Genomic DNA, 13,343 nt, shown 5'->3' on the forward strand with positions numbered 1-13,343 from the left:
TATTCCAAGATATAAAGCAGGTTTGTATCTGCAACCTTCTAATTTCTCCTTTGCTGCTCCACTGTCTAGATGTCCTAATCTCTTTTAGGACTCTAATCCTAATCTCTCTTAGAGAATGGTGCTAGAAAACTTTGCCACACAGAGTGTATGGGACAGTGGCAATGGTATTTGAAAACCCAGTTGAAAAAGCAGTTCAAACCAGACAGCAAGTTTTGCTTGCCTTATCTTTTTTTAAACCATCTTTGTATATCTAAGGTTCTTACCTACCTACTTGATACTTATTTCAACAGCTTTCCAGACCCATTACTGTTCAAGTACAGGCTTTCAGCAACTCTCAAAAAAAATTGTATCTTTACGGTGCTTAGCATAAAGGTTAATCATAAGTCCCTCCCACAACAAATACAGCAAGATGATGCTTTTTGAGGTAGGTTGTTTAATCTGAACCAAATACCATCACACTGACTAAAGATACACAGAGTAAAGAAACAAAGTAAATGAGACCAGGCAAAAGAGTAGTTAGCTTCTCAGGTAAAGTGAGATCTGCATAGAAAAAGCCCAGTGCTTTTTCAGATGACACTGGAAAGCCATTAAAGCTTCCTTACGTGGACTTTAATTTTACCTTTAGAGAAAAGAGTAATCTTTTAAAACTTAAATTAAAAAAAAAAAAACAACACTCTCTTCTATCTCACCTACAGGCAAGCAAGATTCTAAAGAAGTATTAAAAGAGGTGAAAGACTTTTACATAAAGATAACTGCACCAGGGAAATAAGAGTTAAAACCCAGATAAGTGATACAGCATCCCAAAGAATAAATGGGCCTACAGTACATCTTATTATGCTAGCAAAGAAGCACTTCTCAGACACAACAAAATTTTGGGCAATTTAAAGACATATAAACTAGAGGTATATTTAACAGAAAGAGTTATGAATATGTTTATGAAGATCATATGTTCCATTACTGTTTGCAGTTCACTTTGCCACAGGTGAAAACTAAATTCTGCATTTCTTCTTCTGTCAATAGCTTAAAATCAACACTTTCCTTCTTTCCTATTGACCAATTCTTTTGTTATAGAATTAATATGCTGTATATTTTCATTCATATACTAATTCGATACACACACATCAATATATAGGTAATGTAAGTAATACAGTATCCTGAACTGTTTACTTTGTTTGGTATTGTAAGGCACACTTCCTTCAAATTCTGCTAAAGGAGAATAATATAATGTGTTGCAGAAAACAATCCTTGCTCATGAGATATCCATGACCAGAGAAACACCAAGCACTCACCACTCAAAACTTCACTATTACTGCCTGTTGTCTATCAGCCTCAACACTATTCAACAAACCTGTATTACAAAGAGTGAGATCACATGCAGTAAGTATATACAAAAAGCATTATGTATATATTTAACAAATTAAGAATTCCATAAATTTTTAAAAGTTACAAGTGTAAGAGAAGCATTTAAATACTCATTACAGGCACATGCATTTATGAGTCAACAAGGCCCCATTACAGAATTTGGAAATTAAGCAATTCAAATGCTTTACTGCAGTATCTGAAGCATGATAAACTCAGGAAAACAGGTTTGTTCACATGGAAAAAAAAGAAAACATATCTAAACTCTTTCACAGAGTGAATGCATAGTCTTGATGCTATCAAACAAATAAAAATATGAAACAAATATGAAATATCACCCATGCTTTTAGGGCAAAAGTCTGGGTAATCTATCTTTTCTATCAGGCTGAATTACCTATTTCAAGAACTTTGCATTTTATCAGCTTGTCAGAATGCACAGGGACTTACATTATATTAAAAATCTAGATTAGGGAGTAATTGGAATTGTTTCTATGCAATTAATGAGATAAGCTATTTCTTAAGAATATGGTTTAGGAAGTTAAATACAAGCAGAAGTATTTTACTCTTGGAAGCAACTTTATCCTGTTAAAAAAGAGGTAATAGCTAAGACCAACCAGAACACATAAAAAGAAAATAAGAACTTTTGAAGTCCCCAACAGTTCAAAAAACTGTTTTTAATATGAAATAGAATTATACAGTCTTTAAAAAATCATCACATGCTGCGGTTGTCTCTTGTTTAGGTGTCTAAGATTATTAAACTATTGGTCCTACAGTTAACCTGTTCTTGAGACTGGCTTGTAACTGCAGAAGGGAGATTATAGTTTTTAAAAACAAAATAGCACATCTCAGTCTGAAAAATGCATTCATTCCTTTCTTAAAGCCACCCGGACATCAGACAGACTCCGCTGATTTTCCCTGTGATCTGTGAGCTTCCCTTTGAAGGAGGAGATGCAAACTTTTTCCAGCTCAGATTTAAGACTATCCTGGTCATCATGCAGAAGCAAAATGCATGTGGGCAGGAGAAATTCAGCCGTAAAGCCTTCCTCTTTCCCAGCTTAGGTTTCACTGCCAGGGAAACCAGTGATGCCCTGAGCATTAATGGACTTGTCTCATTCCCACAGCATGGTTGGCCAGCATGTAACTGCACTGGTTGCTAAGGAGCAGCGAGCTCATTACACAGCATCACCCGCACCCTGCACAAGGATGCTGGCACACGCTTCCCATCTGGGACACTGCTGACTGAGGAACAGCACTGCAGCGCCTGCCAGCTCCAGTCTCCCAGGGCAGAGCATGCCAATACAGCAGGTGCTAACTTCAGTTCTACCTTCAAGGTTTTACGTTCTAGTTTCCTGAGCCAGCCAGTGCAACACAGCACACAAAAAGGTCAGAATGGTCTCCACAGCTATTGGCATGGATACCCCTTACTTTTAAAGGTCAATTCCAGACAAAGATGTCCTTCCTGAAATTTTGGCAGCTGCGTGGTTTTTGTGACCAGAGCAGTTAAGTGCCACTATTCTAAAATCCGTGTTAAAGGAAGATTCAGTAAAAATGGAAAAAGGCTGAAAAAATTGTTATTTTCAGTCGTTAAAGGAGGACAATAATTGGAAGCATTTAAAGAAGACATACGGAAACCTTGTGATCTCCAGGCTGTATACAGTAGATCCCTAGAATGGATGTCAGTTGTGAACAATCTGGGTCACTTCTAAGTCTAAACATGCAACCTTAATTCATTTTTTCAGCTGTTTGTCTCATTAGCACTTCACAGATCTCTTCACAATAAAAGAAAAAAAATCTGCCACAGAAAAAAGAAGTCACCCCACTTCTACATGCCAGAAAATTTATTAACCAACAATATATCTGCATTACACAGAAACTGTAGCTAATTATTTTCCTGTACCTGTCACGTCAAATGCGATCCAACAATTCTTAGCGCTGGTGAATTAACAAGCACATAAGGGAATACAGCTGTAGATATGCACAGACACCTATACATTCAAATCCTTAGGCAACTTTTTTTTTGTTAACAACTGCATAAAGAAACGTAAAAATGGATGAGAAAGAAGGCAGATTGGGGTAAGCCACTCATCAAAGGCATAGAACAACAGCTCTGTTTAAGACGGATAGGTAAACACAAAAGTATCAACTTTCCCCCTTACCTGAATTTAAGATCAAGACACAAAAATGCTCACCACTAACATATAAAATAATGTTGTGGACACTCATGTGTCAGTTAAGTGCATTTAAAATAACTGATTACTTAAAGCAGAAATGCATAACTAAGCCTTACCTGTCTCAACAATTTTTCAACAGCTGACATTACCATGAGCCCCCTCCATACAACCGGAGCAGTCTCTTCTATCAAGAAACCCATAGACATGCTGAAACAACAAAGCAAAGACTTGAGCTTTACAGCACAACACCAAGTACATCTGAAAAGAAGCTTGATTTCAATAAAAACATATGCTCACCATGCGATTCCATAGTTCTTAAGGGGCCTCATTAGATTCTCTAAAATAAAAGCAAACAAGGGGGTTTTTTTTGGAGGGGAGATGGTTTTAGGGTATTTCAGGTTTTTTCTAAGAAATAAGCTTACACTCTTTTTTTTTTTTTTTTTTATCTTTTAAGAGCAATTTTCTCTCTCTATTTAAACACTTGTTTATTTTCCCCTCATCCCTTCATTAAATGTATGCATTTACCTATGTTGCCCAAGAATCTGACTCCACCTTTTCTTAGGTTGTTACATTTTACTAATACCATTCATCTTTTGCCAGAATAACAACACATTTGCCCTTGTGCTTGCCCTTGTGCTGCCAAAATCAATCTATTTTTATGAAATCCCTATGCTGGAAGGCATAGATTCCCTATCAGGAATCACTACAACTGTATCATTTATATTGGAACAAAACCAAAGTCATACAACATGGTGGGATTTTAATTCTCGTTTTTTAATCTATCATATTCACTAATCTCATGAATCAGAAGAGTATTCCCTTTAACATACCAGAGTTGCAGGGAATTTGTCTCCTTCTGTTAAATCTGCTAAAGAAACCCCAGACTAGAGATACCAAATAAAGCCATCCCTAAACTATACATTGTCAACAGCTCCAGGTAATTAGTCCCAGATTTCTTCAGGTTGACAGAAATCTGCAGGACTTCTAAAATTTTTGTAGGAATAGAAGATGCTTAATTGAATATTGCAAATGTGTTGTCCTTGTCACGCTTCTTATTCCTATGCCCTCCAATGTCAAGAATAAAAAGTAGGGAGGGACTATTTTAATTGTTTTGCTGCCAAAGGGGCGTGCAAACAGAAAGTAAACAAAACGATAAAAAAGGAGGTACTTAAAACAAAATCTCACAAAAGCCAAAACTCTTCTTCGTGTTTTCTACAATCTAAATCCACACCTTATCTCAAAATGGCACACACACAAAAAAGAACAAATGGAATGTTACTTGGTCTAGCTGATGTCTTGGAGGAGCATGCACAGGCAGGGACTAGTAGAAAATAGAAAGAATACTTTAAACAATATAAAATATACTATAATTTGGACAAAAATCCTTGATGCACACAAAGTAAAATATATAAAGAGAGTAAAATAAAAACAGTGCATTCAAAGCTGAACTCCAAATTCAGACAAAATAACAACCAAGAGCATACAAATTAAACAGCTAAACTCTACAGATGAAAGCTTTCAAGCAATCAAGCAAGTGAGCATTCAAGCCATATAATTTTGTAGAAATATGGTGGAGAAGAAATTGGATGTTTTGGTTTACAAATCAAAAAGAACAAAACAGGAAAATAAACAAATCATTTGTAATGACTATTTCATTCAGGAATGAGTTGGGAGCTATTACTGAAAAAGAGATGGCTTGGACTGATACACTGTACCAGTGTATACAGCTCTTCTTGACTTGTGCAGCTCTTCAGTGTTGAGTCAGGGCTTACTTTGGTGGTATTTTACTGTCTAACCACATTTCTAGCAGTCACAGTCTTACTTCTCCCCCTGCAGTAAGACAGTTTAGTTGTCAAGAGGTTGATGACATTGGAACTTCAGCTCAGAGCCATCTCTAGGCACTGTTTTGGTGTCCTGATAAACAAGACATACACCACCACAAGTTAAAATACTGTTAGAAGTATTGAGAGAAATTATTACATATTTACCTAAGAGAGGGTTTTTAAAAAAAAGAAATAGGAAAAAAGTATTTGCAACAGTGTCTACCACTGCAGACTCAAGGTTTCCTTCACTTTTTATCATGAAATAGGGACAATTTTAAGACAAAACAAAAAGGGGAGGCCAAGCTTTGACTGCCAATTATGAGGCTCAGGAACTTGGATGTAAGATTAATAGAAAAGATGTATTATTCTGGGAAGTTCACCAAAATACTATGCCACTTTTCAGTTCAGTCCAATTCCTCTACACTGACATAGATGTAGAGACATCTCAACATCCGCAACCTGCGTGGACAATTTGTTCTGCACAGACACCAGGTACACAGGCTGAGCTCACACACCTTCTCCTTCACAAAATAGGAGATTTGCTGTGAGTAGATAAACACTGGCCTACAGAGCAGCAAAACAGACCTCTGTTTTTAAAAATACATGCATGGTTTATTTCTCAACAGCAGAGTCACCTTTCATTAAAATTGCATCTTATTTTCTTTGGTTAACAACAAGGACTATAAAATGCTCTAAGCAGCAAGATTTAATCAAATTTATACAATGTACAGGAACAATTCACAACTTGCTGTATATTCTGGTTGTAATATTCTACATATTTTCAAAGTAATACAAAATACTGCAGAGCTCCCCACTGTTTGCCTACTGCTAAAAATCATTTTTAAGATTAATCTCAAATCTAAAGTGCTTCAGTGGGCATTGGTAATCACCCTTGTCTCATCAAAAGCAACAGGTCTTCCTTCTCTTTCACCATGGGTCTCATGAAGATTTTCTAAAACACAACATGTAAAGAAGATTAAGCTTAATGAGATCTGTTACATCTCTAATTCCCATTGCTCTTAGAGTTCGCTTTTCTGTTATCAGAAGCCTACCATACAGCTCCAAAAATTCAACACACAAAACAGATTTCTTAAAATCACAACACACAGCAATACCATACCAACTATGTCAAGAGATAAATAAAATAGCCTAGTTTGCAATCTTCCAGTAGGCTTGATGGCTCTAAGTAAAAGACTGCTGGGTTTTCTCTGAACATACAAAATCAGATCAGTAAGATGAGATGACCAATGACATGTCAGTAAATGCCTTTTGTGACAGAATACAAGTAGGGCACTAGAAAAGGCAGACGTGCAAATTCATGACAGCATTACAGAAGACTGCTGACAAAAGAGTTCTGGGACCGGTCTGAAGATTGAATTGTTACTCATGCGGGGAAAGAGGAACACTGTTATAATGAAGATGTATCTTCATTACATCAATGAAGATGCATTTTATAATTTTTTTACTAAGTTTTTTCTCCCCAAACAAATCAAGCTTTTCAGACTATCCTAACAAGGTAACTGAGTTACTCCACTGTTTCTCTAAAAAGACTGACATAGTAGTTCAATGATGGCCAGGGTAACAGGGCAGTATAGCACAGAAGGTGTGTACAGAACTACATATATATATACACACATATATATATGATATAGGTATGTATATAGTTTTGGTTGGAATACAGTTATATTTCTTAACCATGGTGTAGCTTGCATGTGATATGTGATAAAAACAGTGTCACAAACTGTTCTGCTTCTCACACCATCCTACTAGCAAGCAGGTTGGGGGTACACATGAAGCTGGGAGGGGGACACAGCCTGAACACATGACCACAGCTGACCAAAGTGATATCCCACACCATATGGCCTCATGCTCAGTATATAGCTAGGGAAACAAAAAAGAAATGGGAGCACATTCAGCATCATGGTGTTTGTCTTCCCAAATAACAGTTGCATGTGATGGAGCCCAGGGTAAAGCCACAAGGAAACATTCCAACTCCTGGCTTAGTTTTTGGAAGTGGTCTGTTGAGTGACACATTAGCGCAAGCAAAAGCTTACATTCGGTCCTTACCCCACCAGGTAAGCAAAGACCGTTATTCTAGAAGACTGTGATGTTGTGGTACACCTCCTTAGATGGCATTATAGTGTTTAAGAAAAGCAAAGGTAGCTAATAACTATTAAATATTATTGTAGTGGATCATGCAACACCCTAGCAAATGTATTTTGAACTCACTGGCTCAGCAAGCACAAATGCAGAAGAGTTGCTCTGAATTTTCAAGAGGGAAGGGGAAGGATGGTTGGGCTTTACGTGTGTAAAGATAGATGTCTCCTGCCCCTCTGGATGCCTTGGGGAGCTGAGATTTCTACAGGACTAGCAGATTTGGCAGAGGGTATAGGGAGAGAAGTGACATACCCTCTGAAGGGGAAGCTAAAAGCCTGACACCATACTCCAGGCATGTTGAAAGTAGGACTGGTATCCTAAGCAAAGGCAAGTGAATTCCACCCAGAATGGTAAAGACGAAAGAAATGTCACAGAGGGGAGAGGAATGAATAGCAGCAGGGCCCCAAGGTACCCTGAAACAGAACAGTGACACCAATCTATGAAAGAGGGAAAAGGATGCTGTCACCAAAAGGTTAGTCCAAGTCATAAATCTTAAATCCTTGCTTTAACTATAAATCATTATTTTAACTGCTTAGGCCAGAAGTCTAGAATATTCTATGGCAAGTGACAGACTAATTGAGACTTCAGGCTTGATTTCACACTGTGTTGTAAGTTTATTTGCAGGATTGCCCCAGAAATACTACAATTTGTATTTTACGCTTGAAGAGCTCCACACAAGGAAGGCTGTGATTGCCCATTACAACCTGCACTAATGGTGTTATCTAACCACAAAGACATCCCAAATACTTAACCAAAGTAAACTAGTAATGAGACTTAAAGAGCATAATTCCATGCTCATGGTTCAATTTCAAGAAATATATGCATAATGAAATGCAACTTTCCCCAAGAGATTTGATTCTCGTATTTAGAGGGTCTACCAGTACCATTACCTGAGAAGGTTTTACACCTTTTTTCCCCTCCCAACAGACTGCAGAGGAAACAAAGTCCTGTAAAAGCTTTTCCATTTACAGAACAGTTTTGCAGATATGACTTCATCAGTCCTACCTAAAAGTAAAATAACTAATTGCTTGCTGGAAGACTGTATTCCAAAAGCAAGACTGGCACAAGAAAAGAGAGCAGTGATTTAAAAACATCTTTTGTTACATTTTAAAGCAGCACTGATTTGTGAGGCTTAATATAGGTTTAAAACACAGGACTAGTTTTAAGCATCATGCCATTACCTTACATCACAAATGTCTTCCTTATGATTGTTGAAATAACCCACATTTTGAAATGCCCTCAGATCCCCAAGGAGTCAAAAAAACTTATTTATAGCGGATCAAAAGCTTTATTAGACTAATTTAGGCAGGTTCTTTCAGTTCATTATACCCATAAGGAATGAAATAGCCTAACCCAACACTCAGTTTAAGGTATCTGTCCTGACACACAAAACCTCTGGGAAAGCTCATGTCATTTGAAGCAATAACTTGCTGCTATGACAGGGGGACTGCCCTGGTCAGTCACATAACTGGGTGCCAGACAGCAGTGCAGAACAAGGAGCAGCAGGAACCCCAGGGGTAGAGATTCACTACACATCAGCTTTAATTTAAGACTCTACTTCAAAACAACATTCCAGTTAACTAGGGACTTCATTGCTTTCAAAGTAAAACTACAGAACTCAATGCATTTGTGTCAATTCAGCCTTTTAAGGTTCAATACTGCAATCAAGACCCGGCCCACCCCACCCCCACCAAAAAAAAAAAAAAAAGAAAAAGGTAATACAGGTGAAAAGACATGGGAAGAAAAAAAAACTGTTCAAAGGATTATGTGTAATTGAGCTGATTTTGGCTAAAATAGAGTTATTCTTTGTCACAGTAACTGGTATGGGGCTGTGTTTTGGAATTCTGACAAAAACACTGTTAGTAACAGAGGGATGTTTTTGTTAAAGCTAAGCAGCGCTTACACAGTACATGTTTTTTCTGCTTGTGACTCCACCCCACCAGCAAAGCAGGTTGGGATTGCACAAGGAACTGGGAGGGGACACAATCAGTATAGCTGATCTCCTTAGGGATATCCCACACCATATGGCATCACACTCAGTATATAAACGATTACGACCATCAACTAAAGCAAAGGAAAGAGATGCTAGCTTTTAAACTCTTATTTTCACTTTTGGCCTCTGGGCTTTATAGGGAAAGGATTAAACCACTTTTTTCCTGTTTTTGATCTATTCTGCTTCATTTCTGTTATGAAAAGCCACTCCATGGTATGGCAGAGAAGGAGAAGTAAAGAGAGAATACAGCAAGGAGCCCACAGAGGAAAAAAAAGCGTGGAAGTGAAACTGGAAGGCAAAAATATTGTGAAAATTCAGAATTAGTTACAGTCCTTCAATTTTTCTTCTAGCAGAGAAATGGAAACATTTATTCCTCAGAAATAAACAAAAAGGTAAATGTGTTCTGTCTACAAAAGCATGATTGATTTCTTTTGTTTGTGTATGTAAAATGAAAAGACTATCATGTTCCTATAACAAAGCCATTTTGCAATTTAATTTCAGGTTTTATACCAGTTGAACCAAAAAAACATTTTTATCTCTAAGAGTTAACTTTATAATATAGTAAATATCTGCTAGCCACAATTCAAGTCATTTGGAATTACTGCACTACAAGATTAAGAATATAAAGAGGAATAAAAATCTTCCTTCAAGTACTTCAAATGTATTATTTCAGGTTACAGTGTTTTGGTAATTTATATTGGAATGGCATTTGGTAAAATTTGATTTGCCATTTATCCAAAAAGACTGCTCTCAGTAAGAGGCTTTAATTACTACACTACATTCCTGATCTTATACTTTTTGTAACTGTATGGATTTATGTATAATGAAGAATAAAATTTTAATAAATTAATTCCCTAGAGGTTTTTTTTCTTTTAAACAGCAGCTAACAACTGTATGCCTATAAATAATTCCATGCAGAACTGGATATCCTGCATCTCCTTTCCCTTCCAAGGTCTTTGATTTTTTTCACAAGTAAACTCAACAATAACTGGACTAATCCACCTTGAGGTTTATTGTTATAGATTTGAGGGCAATAGTCAAGGTCCAGAATAAAATATAAGCACTCAGGTAGTCTTCTCATTTTCAACTACTTGGTCACATTTTTAAAAGCCTCCAAAATACAAACCACAATTAATTACAACATTCTCAATTATTATTTTATCACATGTAAGATGCATGGGACTTCTGCCATCCAGATTAACTGTGTAAGATATCACCAAAAGTAAACCACAGGATTTCAGTTCAGGTTACTTTCAAATTGGAATCAATAAAACATATCATTAGACTATACACAATCTAAAAATCACTTGCTCACCAATCGAGAGCTAGTGTCATTACTAAATATTTTTTTAAGGAATCAAATTTGGTTTTTTTTAAAAATTAATCACGATGCAGTTCCACTGAAAAAGCATGATAAACACAACTTTGAGACTTCAAGTCTTACCTTTAAAGTTAAACCCTTAGCAAAAACCAAGAAATTTCTTCATGGTTACCAAAAACACTATGCTACTTACAAAACATTTTGTCTATTTCACTAGTCCACTCCAAATTTTGTATTTATGACCCTCAAATAAATGCACAACAATTCCTTAATACTATTCCAGCAGACATCTTTAAATAGTCACAACTATTTAAAATTTTTACATTCTGTTATGAGAGTCTACTACCATAGTCTTAATATATGTAAATTTGTCCCAGCGAAAAAATTCAGGTGTCCATTTCTATAGTTCCTGCAATTTTATTAGATTTAATGGGGAAGCCACAAACACTGTTAGCTTTCTCTAAGAAATTACATTTTATTCTAAATTGTGAAAATAGATGTCTATTACTGGTCTTTTGAATATACTATTTTACTAAGAAATGAAAGAAACTGAAGCTATCATAAAATGGAAAAAAGTTTTCAAATACTAAGAATAGAGTCACCTGTCAAAGATTTACCCACCAAAACCTTCATAATCAAACTAAATAAAGAAACTTTATGTATCTGGTAAAGTGGCAAATTATTTTGGCAATATAACAGTTTCTATGCTCTGCCATCGAGTTTAAATGGCAGAAATCTTGGGGAAATAATAGAAGCAATACTTCTGTAACTTACGCTATTAGCATTGCCCTGTATATATATTTTAGCTGATGTTAATATTAATTCCATAGTTAGATAATCCTCCATTAGCTAATTAAATTCAGTGGTGAACTTATTAACCAATATTTCCCTGACCATTTAGTTAAAGTATTTTGAATGACAACTTATTAAATGTCAACAGACTTTTCAATGTACTACAGTTTCCAAAATTAAATTAATGTAGTATCTTCCATTTATACAGATTCCTCACTAAGAACTCCTAATTCATTTTGAATGCTTAAATTATAGCATAACCATAATAATTTCTATTCACAAGTAATAACTATTGCATGGACTTATTTTGTATGCTATTGGGCATCCCTAATCCCTTTTCATGTGAGAAAAGAAACAGAAATCAAAGATTGAAGAAGTGCTCAGAACCTCCCAGGATTACTCTACAGATTCGTTTTCAAATCCATGTCTCACACTGAAGTAAGCATTAGACTTTAAACTATTTTTTTATTGCTATGTTATAAAAAATGTCTTCAATTGATTTATTGTTATGTAGACATAGTTTATGCACTTCTGTAACACAGAACTGCCTGGGCTCTCTCAGTTGCTATGCAGTATTTCTTCAAAGCTTGTTTTACTCTTGCAAATATAGTAAGAAACCAGAAGATAACACCAAAGCTCCAAGAGTCATACATATTTTTATATCAATATATTTATATACACCTATATATACACCATATATACATACACACATGATGATTGATCACTTCTTTGCAAGCATATTCTATCTTTCACTGATTAAAGGAATCCTTGATTAAACTTCAGTTAAACTTTCCTATGTCATTCCTATTTCACAATTAAATCATCTTTGACTACTTCTCTTGCTGTTACTCTTCAGTTTCAACTCAATAGTTAAAAATACACAGAGTAGTGAGCAGAATCCCTGAAATAAAAATTCTATCTTGTTATTCATACCAAATTACTATGTCTTTCTCAGCAGACTTGTGTCATCTGTCAAGCTTTTGAAATATACAAATTACTTTTTCTGTCTGTTAAAAAAAAGGTATGTTCTTCAAATCCTGATATTTACTTGTACATTCCACAGAGAACTGGAAGGAATATATTTCAGTGATCAAAATGTTAGTGCTTACAAGACGTCAGCAGCAGTTTCAGTTCATGGAAATCTTCTATTTTTTTCTATTACGATGAATTCTGCACTTCTAACAATGCTTGAAACACGTTAAGACAAAATTTACAGTGAATTCTATTGAGTTGTTTACCAGAAATCTCTAGTCATTGAAAGAAAACTGAGCTGCTCGATATCTGAGTGAATACAGTCATAAGTTCTTGCATTCCTAGCAAGCTGACTTGTACAATCACAAGAAATAGACTGGGCAATTTGCTTTTTAATTTGTGGCTCAAGACATGGATTTAAATTAGGTATGGATTGATAAAATACATAGCAAAATGACAGAGTTCTAAATTATCTAATCCATTTTCCAGAAAGCACAGAAAAATGGAGAAACAAAAGTAAACATCACATAAATATGAAAAGACGAGAGATATGAACATCACAACATAGTCCCTTTTTGTGTTCATTTTGCACAATGCACTTCAAATACAAAATTCATAGCAAGAAAATCTGTTACAGAAAAACATAGCCTGTATGACATACATTCTCAATGGAGTTCAAAGTCCAAGTGAATGCAAGAATACTTCCATTTGTATCAGGAATTTAAATCCTACTGATTACATGAAAAGGCTCAGTT

General features: G+C 35.7%; 1 protein-coding gene across 5 annotated transcripts in view; it reads right to left on the bottom strand.

Annotated features, from left to right (window-relative positions):
- LOC116997449 (iron-sulfur protein NUBPL-like) overlaps positions 1-13,343 on the bottom strand; it is a 76,938-nt gene that overhangs the window by 51,029 nt on the left and 12,566 nt on the right. The window contains exons 1-3 of one of the 5 annotated variants that reach the window (XM_033062162.1): positions 5,246-5,360; positions 3,828-3,867; positions 3,647-3,737 (exon numbers count right to left, since the gene is read on the bottom strand). The exons of 2 other annotated variants lie outside the window; for them this stretch is intronic. In XM_033062162.1, the coding sequence (XP_032918053.1) occupies positions 3,647-3,737; positions 3,828-3,859 (123 nt within the window). In that variant the 5' untranslated portion in view covers positions 3,860-3,867; positions 5,246-5,360. Of the gene's footprint in view, positions 1-3,646; positions 3,738-3,827; positions 3,868-5,245; positions 5,361-13,343 lie in introns of those variants that run through there. 2 more of the 5 variants (XR_004418191.1, XM_033062164.1) reach the window with 2 other exon arrangements.

The sequence above is a fragment of the Catharus ustulatus genome, chromosome 6 (genome assembly GCF_009819885.2).
Source record: "Catharus ustulatus isolate bCatUst1 chromosome 6, bCatUst1.pri.v2, whole genome shotgun sequence".
Lineage (NCBI taxonomy): Eukaryota > Metazoa > Chordata > Aves > Passeriformes > Turdidae > Catharus > Catharus ustulatus.